The sequence below is a fragment of the Macrobrachium nipponense genome, chromosome 26 (genome assembly GCF_015104395.2).
Source record: "Macrobrachium nipponense isolate FS-2020 chromosome 26, ASM1510439v2, whole genome shotgun sequence".
NCBI classification, from domain to species: Eukaryota; Metazoa; Arthropoda; class Malacostraca; order Decapoda; family Palaemonidae; genus Macrobrachium; species Macrobrachium nipponense.
The window spans coordinates 20,696,255-20,720,149 of record NC_087215.1 but is presented as its reverse complement, the minus strand read 5'-3'; the positions used below and the strand labels follow the sequence as shown (position 1 = coordinate 20,720,149).

General features: G+C 41.1%; 1 protein-coding gene across 10 annotated transcripts in view; it reads left to right on the top strand.

The window, feature by feature from the left end:
* The window catches only part of LOC135200049 (uncharacterized), a 289,020-nt gene that overhangs the window by 177,864 nt on the left and 87,261 nt on the right, over nucleotides 1-23,895 (top strand). For all 10 annotated transcript variants that reach the window (XM_064228292.1, XM_064228287.1, XM_064228290.1 and 7 more), the window contains 2 exons: nucleotides 10,103-10,193; nucleotides 10,972-11,014. In XM_064228292.1, coding sequence (XP_064084362.1) covers nucleotides 10,103-10,193; nucleotides 10,972-11,014 — 134 coding nt within the window. The remainder of the gene's footprint in view (nucleotides 1-10,102; nucleotides 10,194-10,971; nucleotides 11,015-23,895) is intronic.

The window sequence follows — 23,895 nt, the reverse complement described above, 5'->3', positions numbered from 1 at the left end:
GAAAGAATTTATGATTTTTTCGGAAGAGTTACCGCGCGGACGTAAGGAAAAAGTTCATTTCATAAATTCACCATAAATCAAAATATTGTGCTAGAGACTTCCAATTTGTTGCAAAATAAAGGTAAATGATTGAATATTACTTGAATTTAATAGTTTTAGCTTACAATTGCATTTTTCGACCATTTCAGGCGAGTCAAAGTTGACCGAAGATTGAAATTTTGGCATTGATCATGATTTATATGAAAATATTTCAAAACTGATAAAAGCTACTTCCATGGGTTGTTTATTGTTGTATTCTACATGAAATTGCGCACATTTTCTCATACAAAACTTTATGTAACGGCTAATTTAAAATGGTGCAAACATTATGACAATCGGATGAAAAAATTTCTGATTTTTTTCGGAAGAGTTACCGCTCCGACGTAAGGAATTTTTTTTTTTTTTTTCTTAAATTCACCATAAATCAAAATATTGTGCTAGAGACTTCCAATTTGTTGCCAAATAAAGGTAAATGATTTAATATTACTAGAAAGTAAGAGTTTTAGCTTACAATTGCGTTTTTTGACCATTTCGGTTGAGTCAGAGTTGACCGTAGGTTAATATTTTGGCACTTATCGTTATTTATATGAAAATATTTCAAAACTGTTAAAAGCTACAACCATGGGTTGATTTTAGTTGTATTCTACATGAAATTGCACACATTTTCATATATAAAACTCTATGTAACGGCTAATTTGAAATGGTGCAAATATTACGACAAACGGACGAAAAAATTTATGATTTTTTCGGAAGAGTTACCACGCCGATGTAAGGAAAAAGATTTTTTGAAAAATTCACCATAAATCGAAATATTGTGCTAGAGACTTCCAATTTGTTGCAAAATGAAGGTAAATGATTGAATATTACTAGAATATAAGAGTTTTAGCTTACAATTGTGTTTTTCAACCATTTTGGTAGAGTCAAATTTGACCGAAGGTTGAAATTTTGGCACTTAATCGTTATTTATATGGAAAATATTTCAAAACTGATAAAAGCTACAACCATGAGTTGTTTTTTGTTGTATTCTACATGAAATTGCGCACATTTTCATATATAATACTCCATGTGACGGCTAATATAAAATGGTGCAAACCTGAGTAACGATTGTAAACAAAACAACGCCTTCATCCGTGAGCTCCCAGCATCCCCCAAGGCGCGTGTTTCAAAAAGTTTTGCCAAGTAGGCCTATAACTATTTTTCTGCGAATCTTTAAAAAAACTTTTTTATATCAACGTACCATACGTCCAATCGGCACCCAACAGACAATTTATATCGACGTTTAATACGTCCAATCGGCGTTAAAGGGTTAAATGTATGCCCACCTCATGCCACCCCTCAATCTGAACCTGGGCCGAAAGGCAAAGTGGAGTGTTTACATCCAGGCAGGCTAGCCTACCCACCTGCCACACGGTAGTTACTGCCTAACCACTTTGTTCAAGATTTAACGGCAGTAATTCCAGCTACGCCATTAGTAATTCCTTATGTAAAGGACCTGTATTATTTTATAAAATATTTGTGTCCAATTACAGCATTAGAAAAGGTATTGCACTGCAAGGCATTAATTTTAAAATGAACAGATAGGAGATTTCTAAGATTGTTGCTGCTTTATATCTGATAAAATTGTTGAATTTGTATTTGTCGTGAGAAAGGTGCATTTCTGGTGATAGAAGTTCACTCCCGACGTGGTTCAGATGAATTCCGCCAAACCCCCCCCCCCCCCACCCCCCCCCCCCCTCTCTACCGCTCTCTCTCTCTCTCTCTCTCTCTCTCTCTCTTCTCTCGTCTCTCTCTCCCTCTCTCTCCTCTCTCTCTCTCTTCTCTCTCTCTCTCTCTCACCCCACTTAGCTCAGCTTTTCACAGTGATTTCGTTAAGCATGAAGTAGTTTTTTTCCCTGTAACTTTCACGGTGATTCATTAACCATGCACAGGACTTTGTTACTTATTGTTGGTTGGAAGGATTGGTAAGTGCAGTCATTTCTCCGTTTTCTAATTCCTTAAATAATTTTATGTTTTGTTTACGTAGTGATACACAGATACAGCATGAATGTTAGAAATTGTGCACATTTACAAGCCTAGTATTGGATTAAGGGTTCCATTAGTGTTTTCTCTCTCTCTCTCTCTCTCTCTCTCTCTCTCTCTCTCTCTCTCTCTCTCTCTCTCTCTCTCTCTCTCTCTCTCTCTCCCTCCATAATTTAATTGTTTTGTTTGGTTTGGGAGGAGGCTTAGTAAAGGTTTGGTATTTTCAGTTCAGTTTCTGTTCATTTTCATGTACACATTTTTCCTTTATGTCATTATTTTCTTTAATGTTTTAAGAGCTAATCTCATTATTTTGTAAATAAATTCTCTTAGAGTTAGGGGACCTGTTATGTTTGCAAATAAATTCTCTTAGATTTTTGGGGGGGCACCTGTTATGTTTAATTCTTTATTACTTTTGAGTTGTTAGGAAATATATCCTTATTAAACATTTTAAGTTTCTCCCTAGCAATCTATTTCCAAGGAAGAACCTTACTCAGTCCAATGGTGAGAGCTTCCCGTAACCTCACAATGTTTTGATAATGCTGAAGATCTGAAGTACAGTAGTGCCTCAGGATACAAAATTAATCCATTCCGAAGCAGCCTTCATAACCTGATTTTTTCTTATCTTGAACTATGTTTTACATGTAAATTGCCTAATTCGTTCCAAGCCCTACAAAAACACCACAGTAAATTTTATAATAAAGCTAAATTGACCAATAAACAATGAAATACAACAATTTGGACCATTCAATACCTAACATACCCTATATTATACCTGTAAATAAAGTGTATTAGTGTACATGGTACAAGAAATACTGTACGTACATATGTAGTAAAATGTGGAAGTTTACCTTTCAAGTTAGGCGATCTCCGAAAGTGGCGACAGGAGGAGGAGGACAAATGACAGAAAACATGAACACTTAACTTTACGAAACACATTAAAAAATGGCAGAAAACATTAACTCTAAACTTTACGAAACACATTAACAAATGGCAGAAAACATTACCACTTAACTTTACAAAAAAACCTAAAATTAAATTTTTTTTTCTTTCTATTTTTGATTTTTAAATTTTTTTTTATTTTTTATAGTAGTACTTTGTTTTATGTTTTTTTTTTTTTATACAAAATTTCAATTTCTTCACTATCACTTGGATCTTCCTGTTTGCTTACTTCTAAAGGCCTCTCAAAAAAGTAACTATCCAAGGAAGATTGCTTCTGCCTGCTTTTCACAATGTTCCTGAAACGACTCAGGCTAACGTCATCGAACTGCGCAAGCATACGACCTGTGTAAGCCTTTTCGGGGTGTGTCTTTTCTACAAATGATTGTGTGGCGGGATCACAAGCTAGAAAAAAAACAAGTGGCAAAACCCTCCCCACATTAACCTAATCAATCTAGCTGCCAAACCCACCCTCAGTCACACTTTCTTTACAAAACAAATACAGGAGGACTATTGACCTACACCTATACAAAAACAAAACAAAAAAAAACAAAACACATGTACTTACCAACTCCAGATATTCCAGGGCTATCCTGTGCTGTCCACTGGTCAAGGTCACAGAGATATAAACAACCACAAGCCAAAACCAAGAGCCACAACCCAACAACGCAACAACCAAGGACCATAACTCAACACAACACCCAAGGACCACAACCCCACAACTCAACAACACAACAACAAACAAGGAACACAACCACAACTCAACAACACAACAAACCAACAAGGAACACAACAACAACAACCACCAAGGAATGCAACCACAACAAAAGACCACTGCACAACCAATCACTAACACAAAAACAACAACACAAAACAAAAGGCAACACAGACTCCCACTAACAACACCAAGAAATCAAACAACAACAAAGACAACAGCGCAGGGACAACAACTCCAAGCAAACAACACCAACTCATCAATAACTAAAAACAAATCAACAAAACACAACTTATTTGACCAAAATGCCTTCAACACACTGCTGCTAACACTACTGGCTGTCACAGGCTCTAACCCAAGACTGACTGAAAAAACACTAAAAACACAGAACTCTAACAATCAACAGCACCAGCAGACAGCCCAGAACCCACCAACAACCAATTCAGTCATTAAGGGGGCCGGCCGGCTAATGTCATTCTTTAAGGACAGGACTTTGATATTCATACCACTTAATAAGGTGACTTGGGACATCTCCAAACCGCATATGATTTTTGCCTCTGACCTTCCGTTTTGTGACGCCAGGGCGATCTATCTCAAAAATAACCATTTTTCAAATTCTATCTCCTCCCTTGATATTTAATATTAAGACCTGGGATTACTACCATATATAGACCTGATGTAGACCTCCAATCAAATGAGGAGTTTTTTTTTTAAATTCATTTTTTTTGCTAGATATGAATTTTTCATTATGGTAAAAAAATAAACCCTATAAATTAGGAAAACAAAATTTATAAAATAAAAAAGACGAAAGAAAAATTGGAAAAAGGGCTTCATTTGATTATTCTATAACGTCTTTCTGAGTTATATACCAAATTCCAATGTTATAGCTTTAAAACTAAGTGAGAAGATAGATTTTGAAGGTCAATAAGTATAGTTTTGAGACACGGGCGTTCAAAGTTTTTCTTCGTATTTTTATAACGACAATGTTAATAAATAATGATTATTATGAATGTACATTTCTTTTTTGTGTATTAATAAACCAAAACTATTTTATTTATCATAATTCAATCATAAATTATGATCCCTTTGCTCATATATCGTAGCTTGGGGCACTGCGTCAGGCAAGACGGGGCACTCCTTACGCAACTCTCTCTCTCGTCTTCACTAACTCGGCTTATTACAGCGAATTTTCTTCATCTGTATGTTACCTAGATGTTTTCCTAGTATTTTCCGTTTTGGCATGATGAAATTCTTGCTGAAACAAAAATAAACAAACGTAAATGCAAGAGAATGTCAAGAGGTGAAATTCGAAGTTGTACTCTCTTTTTACAAAGACAATGCTAATAAATCATGATTATTATGAATTTCATATTCCTTTTTGGGTATTAATAAACCAAAACTATGTTATTTATCATAAATTAAGATCCCTTTGCTCAAAGATCGTAGCCTGGGGGACAGTGTGACGTGTGCTTCAGGCAAGACGGGGGCGTTTACTTACTACGCAACCCTCCCTCTCTCTCTCTTCAGTAACTACGCTAATATCACATATATTATGATATTCTGTCATCTTATTAGAGCAAATTTTCTTCGTCTTTATGTTAGCGAGATGTTTTCCTTGTCTTTTCCTCATTGGCATGATGAAATTCTTGCCGAAGCATAGATAAGCATATGTAAAAGCAAGCGAATGTCAGAGGTGAACTCGAACGTGTAGACTACTTGACGTCTGTGCTCACACTGATCATGGTTGAACACTGATACTCCACTCTGCGGCCCACAGAATCTCTACAGATGCCATTTCTCCCAATTTCTTTGACAATAATTATCAAAATTTACGATAACAGAAGAAATATTGCATTTTCTTGTACGGATGAATGTTTTAGGCTTATTGAGTTATGTTTACTAATTACCCTGTAACTACGAAAGTAAGAGGAATTTTGACGAAATATTTCGTATACGTATTCTCAATTGCCATATGAAGCTCCACGAATTTTTTCATGACTGCATTTTTCGCCCTATACCCCCATATATAGGGGTTCCGGCCAGCCCCCTTAACTATCCATACAGCAATTACACTCTCTCTCTCTCTCTCTCTCTCTCTCTCTCTCTCTCTCTCTCTCTCTCTCTCTCTCTCTCTCTCTCTCGTTGTCAAATGGAACTCCATAACTCCTCCATAATTGCACTTTATGAAAAGCAGCTAGAGCATCCTTAATTTCTGCCATTGTCATAGGGTCCTCCTCCTCCTCCTCGCCGCTGCTAAAGAACTCTTCTTGAACAACGTTATGTTGCATGGCCTCCAACTCCTTCAGGTCATCCATCGTAAGCTCCTCTTGGTGCTCCTCGAGAAGGTCATTGATGTCGTCCTCTTCCACGACCAGCCCATGGACTTGCCGAGTGCAACGATCTTATCAAGAGCTGGTTGCGAAACAGTTTCAGGATCGTCAACTTTTCTGAATCTGCATCAGCTTCGCCCACGTTGAATCCCTCAAAGTCTTGGGTGGATATGGCATCAGGCCAGAGTTTCCTCCACAAAGAATTCAAGGTTCACCTCGAAACCTCCTGTCAAGCTTAATCGATGAGTCGGATGCATATCACGATATCGAAATGCTCCTTCCAAAATTCAAGCAAGGTGAGGTTTTTGGTATCGGTGATGTTGAAACATCTCTTGAAAAGATGTTTCATATACAGCTTCTTGAAGTTTGATATCACTTGCTGGTCCATGGGCTAGAGGAGAGCGGTGGTGTTAGGTGGAAGATAAAGAACCTTGATAAAAAAATACTCCGCTAGGGTATCTTCCTCGAGGCCAGGAGGGTGAGCAGCGGCATTGTCCAACAACAGCAGACATTTCAGAGGGAGGCACTTCTCTTCCAAGAATTTCTTCACTGTCGGGACGAAACACAGATTTACCCACTCGGTAAACAAGTCTCGTTACCCAGGCTCTTTACCCAGGCTTTTGCATTAGCCCTCCACATCACCGGAAGCTTCTCCTTTAGCACTTTGTGGGCCTTGAAGGCTCGAGGAGTCTCCGAATGATACACAAGTAGGGGCTTGACCTTACAATCCCCACTGGCATTGGAACAAAGTGCGAGTGTAAGCCTGTCTTTCATAGGCTTATGCCTGGGTAGCTTCTTCTCTTCCTCTGTGATATATGTCCAACGAGGCATTTTTTTTTCCAAAAAAGGCCAGTCTTGTCACAGTTGAAGACTTGCTGAGAACTGTAGCCTTAAACCTCTTACGCTGATTGAACGTATTAAACGTTGAGATAAATTGTCTCCCGGGTGCCAATTGGACGTATTAAATGTCGACATAAAAAAGTTTTTTTAAAAATTCGCGGAAAAATACTTATAGGCCTACCAGCCAAAAACTTTTGAATTACGCGCCTTGGGGGATGCTGGGAGCTCACGGATCAAGGCATTGTTTTGTTTACAATTGTTACGCAGGCGCGCAAGCGCGAATTTCTTTCTTATCGCACTGAAAAGTATCAGTGACACATCTCAGAAATTATTTTGTCACTTTGACATAATTTTTGCACCATTTTAAATTAGCCGTTACATGGAGTATTATATATGGAAATGTGTGCAATTTCATGTAGAATACAAAAAAAAAATACTCATGATTGTAGCTTTTATCAGTTTTGAAATATTTTCATATAAATAACGATGTGCCAAAATTTCAACCTTTGGTCAACTTTGACTCTACCTAAATGGTCGAAAAACGCAATTATAAGCTAAAACTCATATATTCTAGTAATATTCAATCATTTACCTTCATTTTGCAACAAATTGGACGTCTCTAGCACAATATTTCGATTTATGGTGAATTTATGAAAAAAAAACTTTTCCTTACGTCCGCGCAGTAACTCTTCCGATAAATTTTTTCGTGCGATTGTCGTAATGTTTGCACCATTTTAAATTTGCCGTTACATAAAGTTTTATATATGGAAATGTGCGCAATTTTATGCACAATACAACTAAAAACAACCCATGGTTGTAGCTTTTATCAGTTTTGAAATATTTTCATATAAATAACGATAAGTGCCAAAATTTCAACCTTCGGTCAACTTTGACTACCGAAACTGTCGAAAAACGCAATTGTCAGCTAAACCTCTTATATTCTAGTAATATTCAATAATTTACCTTCATTTTGCAAAAAATTGGAAGTCTAGCACAATATTTCGATTTATGGTGAATTTATGAAAAAAAAAAAAAAAAAAAAAAAAAAAAAAATTACTTACGTCCGCGCGGTAACTCTTCCGAAAAAAATCAGAAATTTTTTCGCAAGATTGTCGTAATGTTTACACCATTTTAAATTAGCCGTTACATAAAGTTTTATGTACAAAAATATGCGAAATTTCATGTAGAATACAACTAAAAATCATTGAAGGTTGTAGCTTTTCTCATTTTTGAAATATTTGCATATAAATCACGATAAATAGAAAAAATCCACGTTCAGTCAACAATGACTCTACCGAAATAGTCGAAAAACGCAATTGTAAGCTAAAACCCTTACAGTCTAGTAATATTCAGTCATTTATCTTCATTTTGAAACAAATTCGAAGTCTCTAGCGCAATATTTAGATTTATGGTGAATTTAAAAAAAAACTTTCCTTCCCTCCGCGCGCGGATTCTCTGCCGCAAATCTCCGAAATGTGTACGTCGCATTATCGTTATAGTTGTTCCGTTTCATATTAGGCGTTTCATAGAGTTTTATACAAGAAAATGTGCGCAATTTCATGTAGAGTACAAAAAAAAAATAATTGAAGGTTGTAGCTTTTCTCATTTTCGAAATATTTGCATATAAAAAAAAATATATAAAAAAAATTCGACATTCGGTCTACTTAAATCATCCGAAATGGTCAAAAACTGCAATTGTAAGCTAAAACTCTTACAGTATAGTAATACTTAATCATTTATCTTCATTTTTAAACAAATTGGAAGTCTCTAGAACAATATTTAGGTTTATGGTGAATTTTAAAAAAACCATTTTTTTACGTCCGCGCGTTACGAATTCATGCATCATTTGTGATAATATTTTCTCTGTGTTGCTTTGATCGTTTTACAATGTGTTGTATACCAAAATGATCGCAATTTAGTGTACAATACAACAAAAAAAGTTAACTTGTTAGCTTTAACCGTTTTGCTCTATATATGATAATGATATTTTATTCATTTCTGATGGTTGCATACTAAACTTCAGGCAGTGACAAAAAAGCAGCCAAAAATGAACTCTTAATCTTGAAAACTAAGCGCGCTATGATTTTTTGTGAAAAAAATATTTTTTCCGCTTCGGCGCTCACTTCGAGACCGCCTCGGCATATGGGAGACTATTTTTATTATACCCCTTAGGCGTAAGAGGGTTAATAAAGGCTTTGGCCGCTTTCGTGTCTGAGCTGGCAGCCTCCCCATGCCGCACCACCGAATGGATGCCAGTCCATTTACGGATTTTATCAAACCACCCACGAGAAGCCTTGAAGTCTGGGGTTGGTGTCAATGTCCCTTCTCCTCCGTTGTTTTGGCCTGGGCAATCAGATCACCGAAAATAGTGCTGGCCTTGTGGCAGATTGCTATCTCCGTTATCATATCGCCAGCGATTTCTTTGTCTTTAATCCATACAAGAAGCAGCCTCTCCATCTCATCATGCACGTGGCTCCTCTTGTTGGACAAAATAGTCTCGCCCTTGGAAGGTGTAGCTGCTTTGATGGCTTCCTTCTGCTTAAGGATAGTGCCTATCGTTGACGGATTTCGGCCGTATTCCTGAGCGATCACACTCAACCGCATGCCAGCTTCATACTTCTTAATTATCTCCATCTTAGTCTCCAAAGGAAGCATCCTCTTCTTTCCGTGAACTTCAGCAACATTCTTGGGACCCATGGCTAATTAAGTTAATTAAGTTCACACACAACACGATAAAGTATACGTACAAGTAGAAAGCGAAATCACTAACACGAATTTACGTTAACTAACGAAATACATATATGTGAACAACGAATTCCGCGTTCGATAACACTGATGCGACGAAGTGGCCGAACAACACCTTTACGTAGAGGCATGATGGGATAGATGCTGACCAATAGTAGAGCAAGATCTTACGGCGGTGACTAGCATTAGGAACCAATGGGAGAGCGGGAGGATGGTGGCGAGTCTACTGAGTTAGCGGCGCGCGAGTTTTAAAATTGTTCTCTGCGGTCTGGGCGAATCCGGACTTTATAGTACACCCTTTCGTAACCTGAATTATTTTCGTATACAGAAGCAAAAAAAAATATTCGTCTTTGCTTTCGTAACTTGGATTTTTCGTAAGTAGAGACTTTTGTATGTCTGAGGTTCCACAGTACTAGCAAACAGGTGTAGTATGAATTGTTGTTGTAACAAAATAATAGCATTTCCTTTTTATCCTCAGGAATCAGATGTCTTGTACTGGGATTAGAATGGCAAGAAAATCTCTCTTAGGAAAAAAACAGAACCTTATAAGGAAAAGAGTTAAATCAGAGGTAAGAATGTTAAATTTTGTCCATGCAGATATATTTCCCAGAAGGGCAAATTTTATCCTCTTCATTACCATTACCGTTTCTGTCAGATTTTCCCTTTACAAGGTTGGTTGTAAAATCTGTACAAAATCTTCATTTGTGTGTATTTCCTGTCATTATAATTATGTAGTCTAGCAAGGTTGTAAATGATAGGGGAAAATCTCATGACTTGAGAATAACTGCACAACTTTTCTCTCAGCATGAAATATAGGATTTACTCATTAGTTCTCATTTTTCAATAATTTCTATGAAGTAAAATATGCTTATATTAAACCAGCAGTGATGAGGGATTATGTGTATTTCTGAAGAATAATTGCAGAAGGGAAAAGAGTGGCAGGATTTTTGAGGGGGTGGTTAATTGCTCACTCCACTGGTCACATTTCTAGATTGCCTGAAGGATTTCTTCTTTAGCAAAAAATAGAAGTTGTAGCAAAGAAACTGGGCAGCTAGGTGGAAAAGACCAAAAGAAAAAGAGGAAAATTAAAATACAGAAAGCAGTGAAGGAACTGCAAGAACTATTGGCACTAACTGCAGTATGTCAAGCAAGGTACTCATAGGTTTTCATTCATGTATAGGGGTTCTGTTGGTAATGCAATGCATTCATGGCTCAAAGTCACATTTTTCATGCAAACACTTTTATCAAGGCTATTAGAAAAAAAAGTTTATTTAATTGTAACGAAAAACTGTATTCCATTGTAGTCTTGTCTAGTGTTTTTATTTTGAGAAAATCTTTTTGTTTCAGGAACTGATGGATATGTGTAGAAAAGAGAAAGTATCTCATAGATGTAAGTATTATATTTTTTTAGTATAACAGTAGTTCATTAAATCAGTATGGATAAGTGAGTTACATATTATAAAGTTTTTTGTATTCTCTTAAGCACATTCTTAATAGGTTGATTCAGAGAATGTTGCCAACAAAAGCATTCAAAGATAGTAGATGAAAATGCATGAAACTGTAACACTTTATGAAGGACACTAGAGAAGCACTGTCCTATGCCTTACTTGTAACATTAATTCTTGTTTGTTCCTACACGTAATACAAACCCTTTGTCCTTTACTTAAGGAATTACATTTCAGCGCCAGCTGGACTGGTAGTAAGATATACTAAAAAGGTAGTTCAGCCGAATGGAGGTAAACATATCACTTTGCTTTCGACTGCCGTCTGGTGAAGATGTGTGCTCGCCCCTCTGCCCGCCTGTCGTGAGATTTTGTTGATGAACAACTTCAAATGTCGTGAAATTTTGTCGATGAACAACTTTAAAGCTGCTTACTTCTGCCTTTTTCTTTTTGAAATACTTAGTGTGTGTGGAACTGTAAGTACTTTATTCATTATTTTTGTTAATTTTCTGTGGAATTGCATCGCTGGAGGCCATGCAGTCCCATGAAGTGGAGAAGCCCCCTCGCCCCCCATCCAATCGGAGAGTGTGCCCTGGAGTGGGAGGCCGCAAGTGTGGGGCATTTTGGTCCAGCAATGCTGTGGACCCGCATCCTTTGTGTTATTCTGTGCCAAGGGCATGAATGCTCTCGGGCCGTACCCTGTGATTATTGTGTCTCCTGGTCGTAGGACCAGTGGAAGTTGTATGAGGAGAGGAGGAAACCATGTAGAGTCACCAAGGTGTCGTCGGAAAGTTCTCCCTCGACACCTATGGTGACAGACACGTCGTCTCCCTTCCTCCCTCTTAGCCAACTCCCGTGGATGGCTCTCTCCCCTTCAGGGGATGTGTCCCGCTCCGCCTCTCCGCTCGAATTGTCAAGCACAGAGGAAGGAGCGCGACACCCCGACCGGGAGTTGTACTTGGGGTCTTCGGTCCGTTCAGGGTGGGATCTTTCCCCCTCTGAACGAACAGGAACCCCCCACCTATTAACCCGACTGTTGCTTCCCCAGGTGTGAGTGCCTCCGCGGGTGGAGATCTTCAGCAGGTGTGGCGATCGCTGAGTCTTCCAGGCACTCCGAGTATCCAGGGGCTGATCCAACATCTGGCTGTGGCCCCAGTTACTCAAGGGGTGGAGACGATGACGACCACCACTGTCTCTACACCAGGGTATGCCGCACCTGGTGTATACACAACATATTACAACGGTAACCCCTTCGGCCGCAGTACAAGCCTTGCTGTCGTACATGCTGTGGAAGGAGATGGTTCCTCCGCCGCCTGGGTTTGCTGTCCTCACCCCTCCCCCTGACTTCGAGTGCCCAAAGAGCTCCCCTCTAGACCGTCCTCCGGTAGCCATTGCTGTGCCTGCTGTCTCTGTACCTGCCCGTGGAAGTGCTGCTGCTCCCGCAGGTTCCTCCGGACAGGTGCAGTTGGGCCTTGTTGCTACCGCATCTTCCTCAGCTCCATCCTGGATGGAGGACCTGTCGGTTGTCCTGAGGAAGTTGGCGAAGAAGTCCAAAAAGAAGAGGAAGGTGTCATCGTCTTCTCCGTCACTGTCTTCGCCCCCACCTAAGAAGTCTCGCACAGAGACTTCCTAAGAAGTCTCGCACAGAGACTTCTAAGACAGGTGGGTCTTCCATTGATCCTCCTGTTCCTTTGGGAACGGGGCCTGTCTCTCCTTCCCCATGGAAGAAAAAGAAGATGGGGACCACAGGGGTACCGCCTACCGCTGGCACCTCTGCTCCCGGCTCAGAGGTTCTGCCTCCAGACCAGGAACCGTCTCGACCGCTTGCTCGTGAGCGCCGCTGCTGGTTGGCGAACGCCTGCAATCCTCTCAGCCCACCGGCTCTGCTGGTAGGCAGGGCAGGAGCATCAGGTCTTCCTCACCTATCCCTTCAACCTCCTCGGGCTACACCGGGAGGAGCGAAGCGAGCAGGGGTGACCGCGAGGAGTGCACTCCTTATGGTCCCGCCACAAGAGCCTACGATCCTGGCTTGGTCCTTGGACCAAACAGATCATACGCACAAGTGGTTGGAGGAGACCACGAGGGGTCTGGCGAGGTTCTTCCTCCTGAAGGAAGAGTGTCTCGAGAGATAATCAGCCTGGATGGATCTGACGGTCCATCGCCTCAGGACGCGATCACCCCTGAGATACAGAGGACGTTTGCAGAGGTCATTGCGTTGATTCGTCAGCACAACGACCTCGTGGAAGGATTGGTGGTTACTCCCTCTGACCCCCCATCGAGGTTAGAGTCGTTCTTGGGACCAAAGAAGGAAACCAGAGCAACGGTGGGTTTACCCCGGTCCACCTTGGCCGATGGTGTGCTGGACCAGGTGAATGCTCTCGTCTCAGGACAGGAGGATTCGCTCAGGTCCAGCAGGTCTGACAAGCTGCTTCCCCCTCCTCGCCAGCAGCGTTTCTACGTGCCTTCAGTAGACCCATTGCCGACCAAGCAGGTTGATCCGGAGATAGCAAGGCTAACTCCGGGAATGCCTCTTCATTACCTGCTGTCCGAGAACCTCAGGTTCTTACAGCAAGAGGCATAGGCCCTGGAAGCGACTGCCATGGCAGCTTTCCAGGATGTCTCCTGGCTGGATCTGTGGTCCCTCACAGTATCCAGAGTTGCAGCCTCTTCAGGAGCTATCGTTCCCGAGGAAGACTCTGCGTTCGGGAGACTGTGCCAGTCTGGAGGTAGGGCCATCTCCTACCTCGCCCACCAGACGGCCAACCTGTGGGCCAACCAGGTCCTGAGATTACGGGACTCAGTCCTGGCTCGGGTAACCAGAGCAGCCGGTCGGGGGGTAACACTGGGTCTACGTAACGGACCGTTGCTGGGTTCCTCCTCTCTCTTCCCCAGAGAGAAGGTGGTTGCTGCGGTGGAAAAGTGGAGAACTGAGGACAGTGACCACCTAGTACACCAGGCAGTCTCGAAGACTTCTGGGCAGTATCGAGCAACTGCAGCCAAGCCTCGGAGCTTGGCTAGCTCTTCCTCCGCTACCAAGACGCTAGCACCGTTGAGGTCAGCGCGAGGAAAGACCCAGCCTTCCTCTTTCGTTTCGAGGAGTGGGCGTCAGCCCTCCTCCCGAGCCTCCTACTCTCGTGGGGAATGAGACTTTTTGGCGTAGCCGTTTGGCGTCCTGCTGTTTCGGCTTGGCCGATTCGGCGTAGCCGATTTGGCATATAGAAATTTTCGGCGGAGAGACTGTTAGGCGTCAAATGACTACTTTGTCGCTGTAAACGACATTTAGCCATCAAATAGATACTTCGTCGTTATAGCGCAATTAGCTCTCATTTTAACAGTTGTTTAACGATTGAACAATTGTTTTTTTTTTTTTTTTTTACATTTACTTTTTGGTAGCTTTAGAATTTTCAGTCGTCTAAACCCTATTGTACGAAATGGAAGGAGATATTTAACAAAACGTGGAAGAAGCATAGTGATTCACGATGGATACCTTTTTATTTTTGATGCAACGAGCAAGAGTGATTCTGAATTAAAATTCTGGCGATGTGAACAGAAAGATCGGTGTAAAGTAAGATTACATATGAAGGATGGAAAAGTGATTCGCGCCAGTTGAATCACATACCCATGAACCATCTGCTGCAAAAGTAGAAGTTGAAAAGTTGAAAACAAATATTAAGAAAAGAAGTGCTGAAACGGTGGAGCCACCAGCCGTTGTAGTAAATGAATGTTTAACTGGCGCCTCTCAAGCAGCTTTAGCCATAGGGCCTGACTTGCCTGCAATGCGAAAACTTATTACTAGGAACGAAAATTATTAAACAAAGCGCCAGCTAACCCAACTCATTTGGAGCAATTAGTTATACCAGAGTCCTATACACTGTATGTTCCGCAACTGGGTATGGAAGAAAAATTCCTATTGGGAGACACAGGAGAAGGCAGTAATAGAATTTTAATATTTGGAAGAATAAGCTGGCTTCAGCATTTAGTCTTCTCAGAAATTTGGTTTGCCGACGGAACTTTCACCATTGCGCCAAGTCTTTTTCATCAAGTATATGTTATATCGGCTAAGAAGCATGATGGAGTTATTCCTATAGTTTATGCTCTTCTTCCTAACAAGCAAAGATTAACTTATTTTCGTTTATTTGAGTTACTTAAAACCATCGAACCAAATTTGGGAGCAGTTTCTATAATTTGTGATTTTGAGCAAGCTGCCATTCATGCCTTTCAAGATGCATTTCCCACCGCTCGAATTAAGGGATGTTTTTTCCATCTAGCCCAAAACATGCACAGACATCTTGTTTCATTGGGTTTATCGAATCGCTATAAAACCGACTCGGACTTTGCGTTATGGGCTAAAATGATTATAGCGCTCGCCTTTGTGCCATTAGAAAAGATGGACGAATACATGGATACACTAGCAGCGGGTCTTCCAGACGAACTAATACCCTTGTTCCATTGGTTCGAAGACACTTATATTGGACGACAGAATAGGCGTCGAAATGCAAGAATGAACCCTATGTTTGCTCCCGAGATCTGGAACCTTTATGAACGTACTGTAAATGATGAAGATCGCACTAACAATCACGCTGAAGCTGCCAATCGACGTCTACAGTTCGAACTAGGAATGCATCATCCTTCCATCTGGAAATTTATTGATGCCTTGAGGAAAGTTCAGAAAGGACGTGATGCATTTCTAGAAAAATTAATCGCTGGATATCCACCTCCCAAAAAGCTAAAGAAATATAGAAATGCTGATGAAAGAATAAAAAAAATAGTAATGGAAGTTGAGTCATCAGAGCCTATTGAATTCCTGAAGGGTATTGCTCATAATTACGAAATGAAAAATTAATTCCTAAGGTTAAAAAAACTGTACTAAATTTTATTTTTCTAAATAATGTATTTTCATTTCAAGTTTTTAACTCGCATTATCCCATTATTGTTTTAATAGGATCCTTTATTTTCTAAGTGAATAAAATTTATATTTTTTCCCAATTCAAGTTTTTTATTTACATTATTCCACTAGTCTTTTAATAAAATAAAAATTTTTACTGTTTTATTTTTCTGAATAAAGTTCAGAAAGGACGTGTTGCATTTCTAGAAAAATTAATCGAACAAAGACGGCGAAACAATCAGACGCCTAAACGGCTACGCCGAATAGTGCTATTAGTTTTCTGACGCCGAATCGGCCAAGCCGAAACGGCAGCGCCAAATGGGCTATGCCGAAACGTAGCAAACCCACTCTCGTGGGAGACCGGCTAAGCAGAAGGGGAAGAGAGGGAAATGCTAGGGACAGCATTCCCCCTCACCTGGTGGGGGGGTTGACTGGTGAGCCATTGGGCAACTTGGCAGCGCTACGGAGCCAAGACCAGGCTAGTGGATGTCCTTCGGGAGGAATATCTACTGCCCTACGAGTCAAGGCCACCCCTCACTTCACACCCGGTCCACCTTCAGATGTACGTCCCCAGTTCTGCCAGGGACGTAGCACTGAAAGAAGAAGCCGAGACCATGCTGAGCAAACGAGCTGTGGAGATCATGCGAGATCAGTCACCAGGTTTCTACAGCCGACTCTTCCTGGTGGAGAGGTCTACGGGGGGCCTGGAGACCGGTGATAGATCTCTCTCTCTTGAACCGATTCGTTCGCCAGACTCGGTTCATGATGGAAATGGCATGTTCAGTGCTCGATTCCATCAGGGAGAATGATTTCCTGCTTTCAGTGGACCTGAAGGATGCGTATTTTCAAATACCCATCCATCAGTCCTCTAGGAAGCCCAAGCAAGAGGATAAGTACCTGGGCAAGCTAATCGATATGGTAGCAGCATGAGTCTTCCCCGCAGACTTACGGATCAGCAGGTTCAGGGAGGAAGCCAGACAGTTCCTGTCTCGACAGGAACAGTCAGCTCAGCAGTGGCAAGTCTTGATCGGTCACCTGTCGTCACTAGAGAAGTTAGTCCCACACAGGCGTCTTCACCTGTGGTCTCTCCAGTGGAGACTAAAGGAGTGCTGATCACAGCCACGGGATCCACAATCCTTCCTGGTTCCTCTCACAGAGGAAGTAAGGGAGGAACTGGCCTGGTGGCTAGGCAACAGGAACCTCCTAATAGGAGGGCCCCTGCGCACTCCCCCTCCAGAGATGCTGCTGTTCTCAGACTCATCGACCGAGGGTTGGGGCGCGCACCTGGAAGAGTTGCTGGTTGCAAGAGTGTGGAACCATCACGACAGGCACCTTCACATCAACTTCCTGGAACTCAATACTGCGTTCCTTTCACTCCAAGAGTTCCGTGAACGACTGATGGGACACTCAGTGGTGTTGGTGAATGACAACACCACGGTAGTGGCATACGTCAACAAACAGGGGGGCCTAGTGTCCCTCCCATTGCACCAGTTGACAATGCAGGTGCACGAGTGGGCCGTAGCTCACTCGGTAAAGCTGTCAGCCAGATACATTCCAGGCAAGAGGAATGTAGTGGCAGACAAGCTCAGCCGCCAGAATCACCCAGACGTGGCGGAAAGGCTCTTCGACCTATGGGGGGCGTCCAGTAGTGGATCTGTTCGCCACCTGGCACAACAGAAAACTTCAGGTTTTCTTCTCAGTTGTGCCGGGGCCATGGGCAGCTGCAGAGGACACGTTCCAACACCCGTGGGACAACCTTATAGTTTACGCCTTTCCCCCATTCTGTCTGATTCGCAAGGTGATCAGCAGGGTGTTGATCACCAGCGATCATCAGATGATTCTGGTGGCACCCAAATGGCCTCAGGCCATTTGGTATCCGGACCTGCTGGCTCTTCTCTCGGAGGCCAGGGACGGCACCGCGATGAGACGATTCCACCCCCATGGCACAACCTGCTGTGCCAACCACACATAGAACGGTACCACCAGGCAGTTCATTCCCTGTCTTCACGGCTGGCGGTTATCCACCATCTCTTGCAAGCAAGAGGCTTATCTCACAAAGCAGCAACAGACAGTCCTCTGCAGCAGTATACCAGGGAAAGTCTCTGTCTCCACAGTCAAAGGCTACAGAGCCGCCCTGGCCCTTGTCCTTAAACTGCAAGGAATCGATATTTCCACCTCCATGGAAATATCGCTCCTAAAGAGGAGCTTCAAGAGGTCTTGCCCACCCAGGGAACTTATGCCCCCGGGATGGGATGTGACTCTCATCCTTAGAAGCTTGACTTGCAGACCCTACGAGCCGCTCCGAGAGTCGTCAGACAGGGATCTGACCCTTAAGACCATCTTTCTGATGGCCCTGGCATCAGTGAAGAGAGTAGGAGAACTCCACGATCTTTCCTTCGATGTCAAACACTCGAGGGGATGGGGATCAGTTACTCTGGATTTCGTAGCGAAGACTCAGAACCCTTCGGTCCCTGACGCCAGTTCGAGTCATTCACGATCCCGTCCCTGGAAGACTTCACCGATAATGATGCAGATGAGATGCTGCTTTGTCCTGTGAGGGTGCTACGGCGCTATCTGAAGAAAACTCAACACCTCAGGCCTGAGTGTCGACGCCTCTTCATTAGCACCAGGGTTACCAAGAAAGAAGTGTCCAAGAACACTGTTTCTTTCTGGCTTCGTGAGGTAATCGGAAGGCGTACGACTCCGACAGGAGTGCCGACACCAGTACCTTTCATCCAAGAGCCCACGAAGTCAGAGGCATTGGTCCAACCCTTGCATTCCGCAAGAACTTGTTCATGGCACAGGTACTGAAGGCAGGGGTTTGGCCCAACCAAACCACCTTCACCTCCTTCTACCTTCGGGATATTGCTCACAGGTCCTTGGACACATTTTCCTTGGGACCTGTGGTGGCCGCTCAACAAGTTGTGTAGCTTACCCAGCTCCTTTACTGGACGAGGTAGCATTTTGTCCTTGTGAGACTGCATGAATGGAGAGAGAATGAGTGTGTGACTGGCTTCTCTTCCTCCTCTTTTTCTTCCCTCTCCCTGCGGGCAGAAGGTAGTGGTTGTCACCACGCTGGACAGGGTGATGATGCAGGTAAGCTACGTAACCGAGCTCCATTCTATCCCTTTCATTAGGGATAGAAGCGTTTATCCGTCCCTTCCCTAACAAGGGGGGAAGCGGACACCAGTGAGAGACAAACCCAGTACAGTAGTACCTCGAGATACGAAATTAATCCGTTCAGAGGCGCCCTTCGTATCATGAGTTTTTCGTATCTTGGACCACATTTTACATGTAAAATGGCTAATCAGTTCCAAGCCCTCCAAAATCACCCCAGTAAACTTCATAATAAAGCTAAATTGACCTATAAACAATGAAATACTACAACAATTTGGACCATTCAATACCTAAATTAATAACAAAATGCAAAATAATCTGTAAATAAAGTGTATTAGTGTACATGGTATACAAGAAATACGAGGCTATCTCCGAAAGTGGCGACAGAGGAGGAGGACAAATGGCAGATACGTACACTTAACTTTACGAAACACATAAAAAAATGTCAGAAAAACAAACTAAACTTTACAAAACACATTAACAAAACTGTAACACTTAACTTTACAAAAAACTTAAAATAAAATTTATTTTGTCTTTTTTTTATTTTTACATTTCTTTTTACTTTTTTATACTTTACGTAATTTCAATTTCTTCACCACCGAATGGATGCCAGTCCGTTTACGGAATTTTTTGAACCACCCATGAGAAGCCTTGAACTCTGGGGTTGCCGTTGATGTCCCCTCTCCGCCGTCGTCTTTGGCTTGGGCAATCAAATTGCTGAAAATAGCGCTGGCCTTCTGGCAGATTGCCGTCTGGGTTATCGTATCGCCATCGATTTCTTTGTCCTCAATCCAAACAAGAAGCAGCCTTTCCATTTCATTATGCACATGGTTCCTCTTGTTGGACAAAGTAGTCACGCCCTTGGAAGGTGTAGCTGCTTTGATGGCTTCCTTCTGCTTAAGGATGGTGCCTATCATCGACGGATTTCGGCCGTATTCCTTAGCGATCACACTCAACCGCAAGCCAGCTTCATACTTTTTTATTATCTCCATTTTTGTCTCCATAGAAAGCATTCTCTTCTTTCTGTGAACTTCAGCAACTTTCTTGGGACCCATGACTATACTGTACGTAATTAAGTTATGTAGTACGTATACTAATTAGGTTCTCACACAACACGATAAAGTAGCACAACGAAATCACTAACGAATTTACGTTACTAAACGAAATCGTTGGACTGAACGAATGCTGCGTGCGTATGATAAAGATGTTGGTACGAAGAGGCCGAGATAGGTACGCCACCACGTACGTATAAGATGCATGATGGGAGGGATGCTGTCCAATAGGAGAGAAGGATCTCATGGTGGTGACTAGCATCAGGAACCAATGGGAGAGCAGGAGGATGGTGGCGAGTCTACTAGTACTAAGATGGCGGCGCGGCGCGAGTTTTAAAATTGTTATCCGAGCGAATCTCGGACTTTCAGAAACCTTTCGTATCTTGAAAACTTTTTGTTTGTAGAGCCGTTAGTTAAATTTTTCGCATTGGCTTTCGTATCTCGAGTTTTTCGTAAGTTGAGCCTTTCGTATCTCGAGGTACCACTGTACTTTATATTTGGCTCTTACATAGGACCTAGTTCTTGCTTGCTATTCATAAGAGGTACACTTGCCTCCCTCTTATGAATTGGTCCAGAGGTCTGACCACTGATCTTGCAGTACACACTCCGATCAGTTGGACAGAGGCTAGGTTCCCTCCCTTTGCTCTTACGACCAGGGAGGGAACCCAGGTTGGGCAAACACCAGTCTGTTCACAAGACTCAGATTCCACCCTCCAATAAGTGAGTTTTCCTTATGTAAAGGACAGAGGGTTTGTATTACATGTCGGAACAAATCACAATTTTTGGAAGTAAATTGTATTTTTCCTAACTATACAAACCTGAGATCCTTTACATATAGTCCCACCTCATGCCACCCTCACTCTGTTCCTGGGCCTAAAGCAAAGTGATATGTTTACCTCCAGTCGGGCGGGACTCCCGACCATCGAACAAGCAGTTACTGCCAAGCTACCTTGTTAGTAAATCTTACGACCCGTCCAGCTTGCGCTGAATAGTAATTCCTTATGTAAAGGACCTCAGGTTTGTATAGTTAGGAAAAATACAATTTACTTCCAAAAATTGTGATTTTTGGTAGATTTAAATGAGACTATTTTATTTAATTATTAAATACGTAGTCTTTTCTCCCAGAGATTAGCTGGCATCTAGGAATAATTCCATAACTTAACCATACAGTACTTGCTTTATCAGGAATTAATTATGGTGAGGTGTCCATTTTAGAATATTGTATTGTGTTGGAGTACATAAAGAAGATTTGTATTTAAAGCTATATTTTTAGTCACTAACAAGGAGTAGTTAATCAGGAATAGGAGGTTATTCAAATCCAGTTGTCTGTCCTGGTGAGCAGATCATTCCCAGAAAGTATTTTCTGACCAAAATGCATGTGCTGAAGAGTTCTGTGCCATGGTTTGTCTTGTGTGCCAGATCTCTCAAATACACTACAGGTAGTATTCGAGTTACAATAATTCGTCTTACGATAATCCGATGTTACAATGGAGTTAGCAATTAATACGAAAAAAAAAGAAGTTGAAAATACGTATTTTTAATTTTCGCGCACAACGAGCATCATGCAGCAGCGTACTACGCTGTACGATATGTTGGTCCAAAAGCAAAAGGCTGGCAGCCAACGGCACGAGTCCGACCTCACTTGCTCTCACTCTGAACCAAGTAAGATTAGGTCAGTGTTTGTTTGTGCTTTTTGTGAGTTTTTTTTTAACCCTTAAATGCTGAAGCAGTAAAATAAAAATTGTCTCCCATGTGCCAGAGGTGTTTCGGAGTGAGCGCGGAAGCGGAAAAAATATTAGTTTCAAAAAATCACAGCGAGCTTAGTTTTCAAGATTAAGAGTTCATTTTTGGCTCCTTTTTTTTGTCATTGGCTGAAGTTTAGTATGCAACCATCAGAAATGAAAAAAATTATCGTTATTTTATATAAATAATGCGATATATGATAGTGCAAAAACTAAATTTCATATATAATTGTATTCAAATCGCGCTGTGCGCAAAACGGTTTAAGGTAACAAGTTATTTTTTTTCGTTGTAATGTACACTAAATTGCGATCATTTTGGTATATAACACATTGTAAAACGATAAAAGCAACACAGAGAAAATATTATCACAAAATAATGCATGAATTCGTAACGCGCGGACGTAAACAAATATGATTTTCAAAAATTCACCATAAATCTAAATATTGTCCTAGAGACTTCCAATTTCTTTCAAAGTGAAGACAAATGATTGAATATTACTATACTGCAAGAGTATTAGCTTACAATTGCAGTTTTCGACCATATCTGACGAGTTAAAGTTGACAGAATGTCGAATTTTTGTATATATTTTTTATATGCAATTATTTCGGAAATTAGAAAAGCTACAACCTTCAAATATTTTTCGTTTTATTCTACATGAAATTGCGCACATTTTCATATATAAAACTCTATGAAATGCCTAATATGAAACGGAGCAATTATTCCGAGAATGGGACGTATGCATTTCGGAGATTTGTGGCGGAGAATCCGCGTGCGGAGGGAAGGAAAGTTTTTTTTTTTTTAATTCACCATAAATCTAAATATTGTGCTAGAGACTTCGAATTTGTTTCAAGATGAAGATAAATGACTGAATATTACTAGACTGTAAGAGTTTTAGCTTACAATTGTGTTTTTCGACCATTTCGGTAGAGTCAAAGTTGACCGAACGTGGTTTTTTTTCTATTTATCGTGATTTATATGCAAATATTTCAAAAATGAGAAAAGCTACAGCCTTCAATTATTTCTTGTTGTATTCTACATGAAATTGCGCACATTTTCATATATAAAACTTTATGTAACGGCTAATTTAAAATGGTGCAAACATTACCACAATCGCACGTATGATTTTTTTTTTCGAAGAGTTACTGCGCGGACTTAAAGAAAATGTTATTTTTTTCATAAATTCACCATAAATCGAAATATTGTGCTAGAGACTTCCAATTTGTTGCAAAATTAAGGTAAATGATTGAATGTTACTAGAATATAAGCGTTTCAGCTTACAATTGCGTTTTTCGACCATTTCGGTAGTCAAAGTTGACCGAAGGTTGAAAATTTGTCACATCATTTTTTATATGAAACTTTCAAAATTGATAAAAGCTACAACCATGGGTTGTTTTTAGTTGTATTGTGCATGAAATTGCGCACATTTACTTATATAAAACTTTATGTAACGGCTAATTTTAAAATGGTGCAAACATTACCACAATCGCATGTATGATTTTTTTCGGAAGAGTTACCGTGCGGACGTAAGGAAAAAGTTTTTTCATAAATTCACCATAAATCGAAGTATTGTGCTAGAAACTTCCAATTAGTTGCAAAATTAAGATAAATGATTGAATATTACTAAAATATAAGAGTTTTAGCTTACAATTGCGTTTTTCGACCATTTCGGTAGAGTCAAAGTTGACCGAAGGTTGAAATTTTGGCACTTATTGTTATTTATATGAAAATATCTCAAAACTGATAAAAGCTACAATAATGAGTATTTTTTTATTGTATTCTACATAAAAATACACACATTTTCATATATAATATACTCCATGTAACGGCTAATTTAAAATGGTACAAAAATTATGTCAGTGACAAAATAATTTCATACAATCAACTTACCTGTCAGATATATACATAGCTAAGACTCCGTCGTCCCCGACAGAAATTCAAATTTCGCGGCCACTCGCTACAGGTAGGTCAGGTGATCTACCTGCCTGCCCTGGGCGGCAGGACTAGGAACCATCCCCGTTTTCTATCATATTTT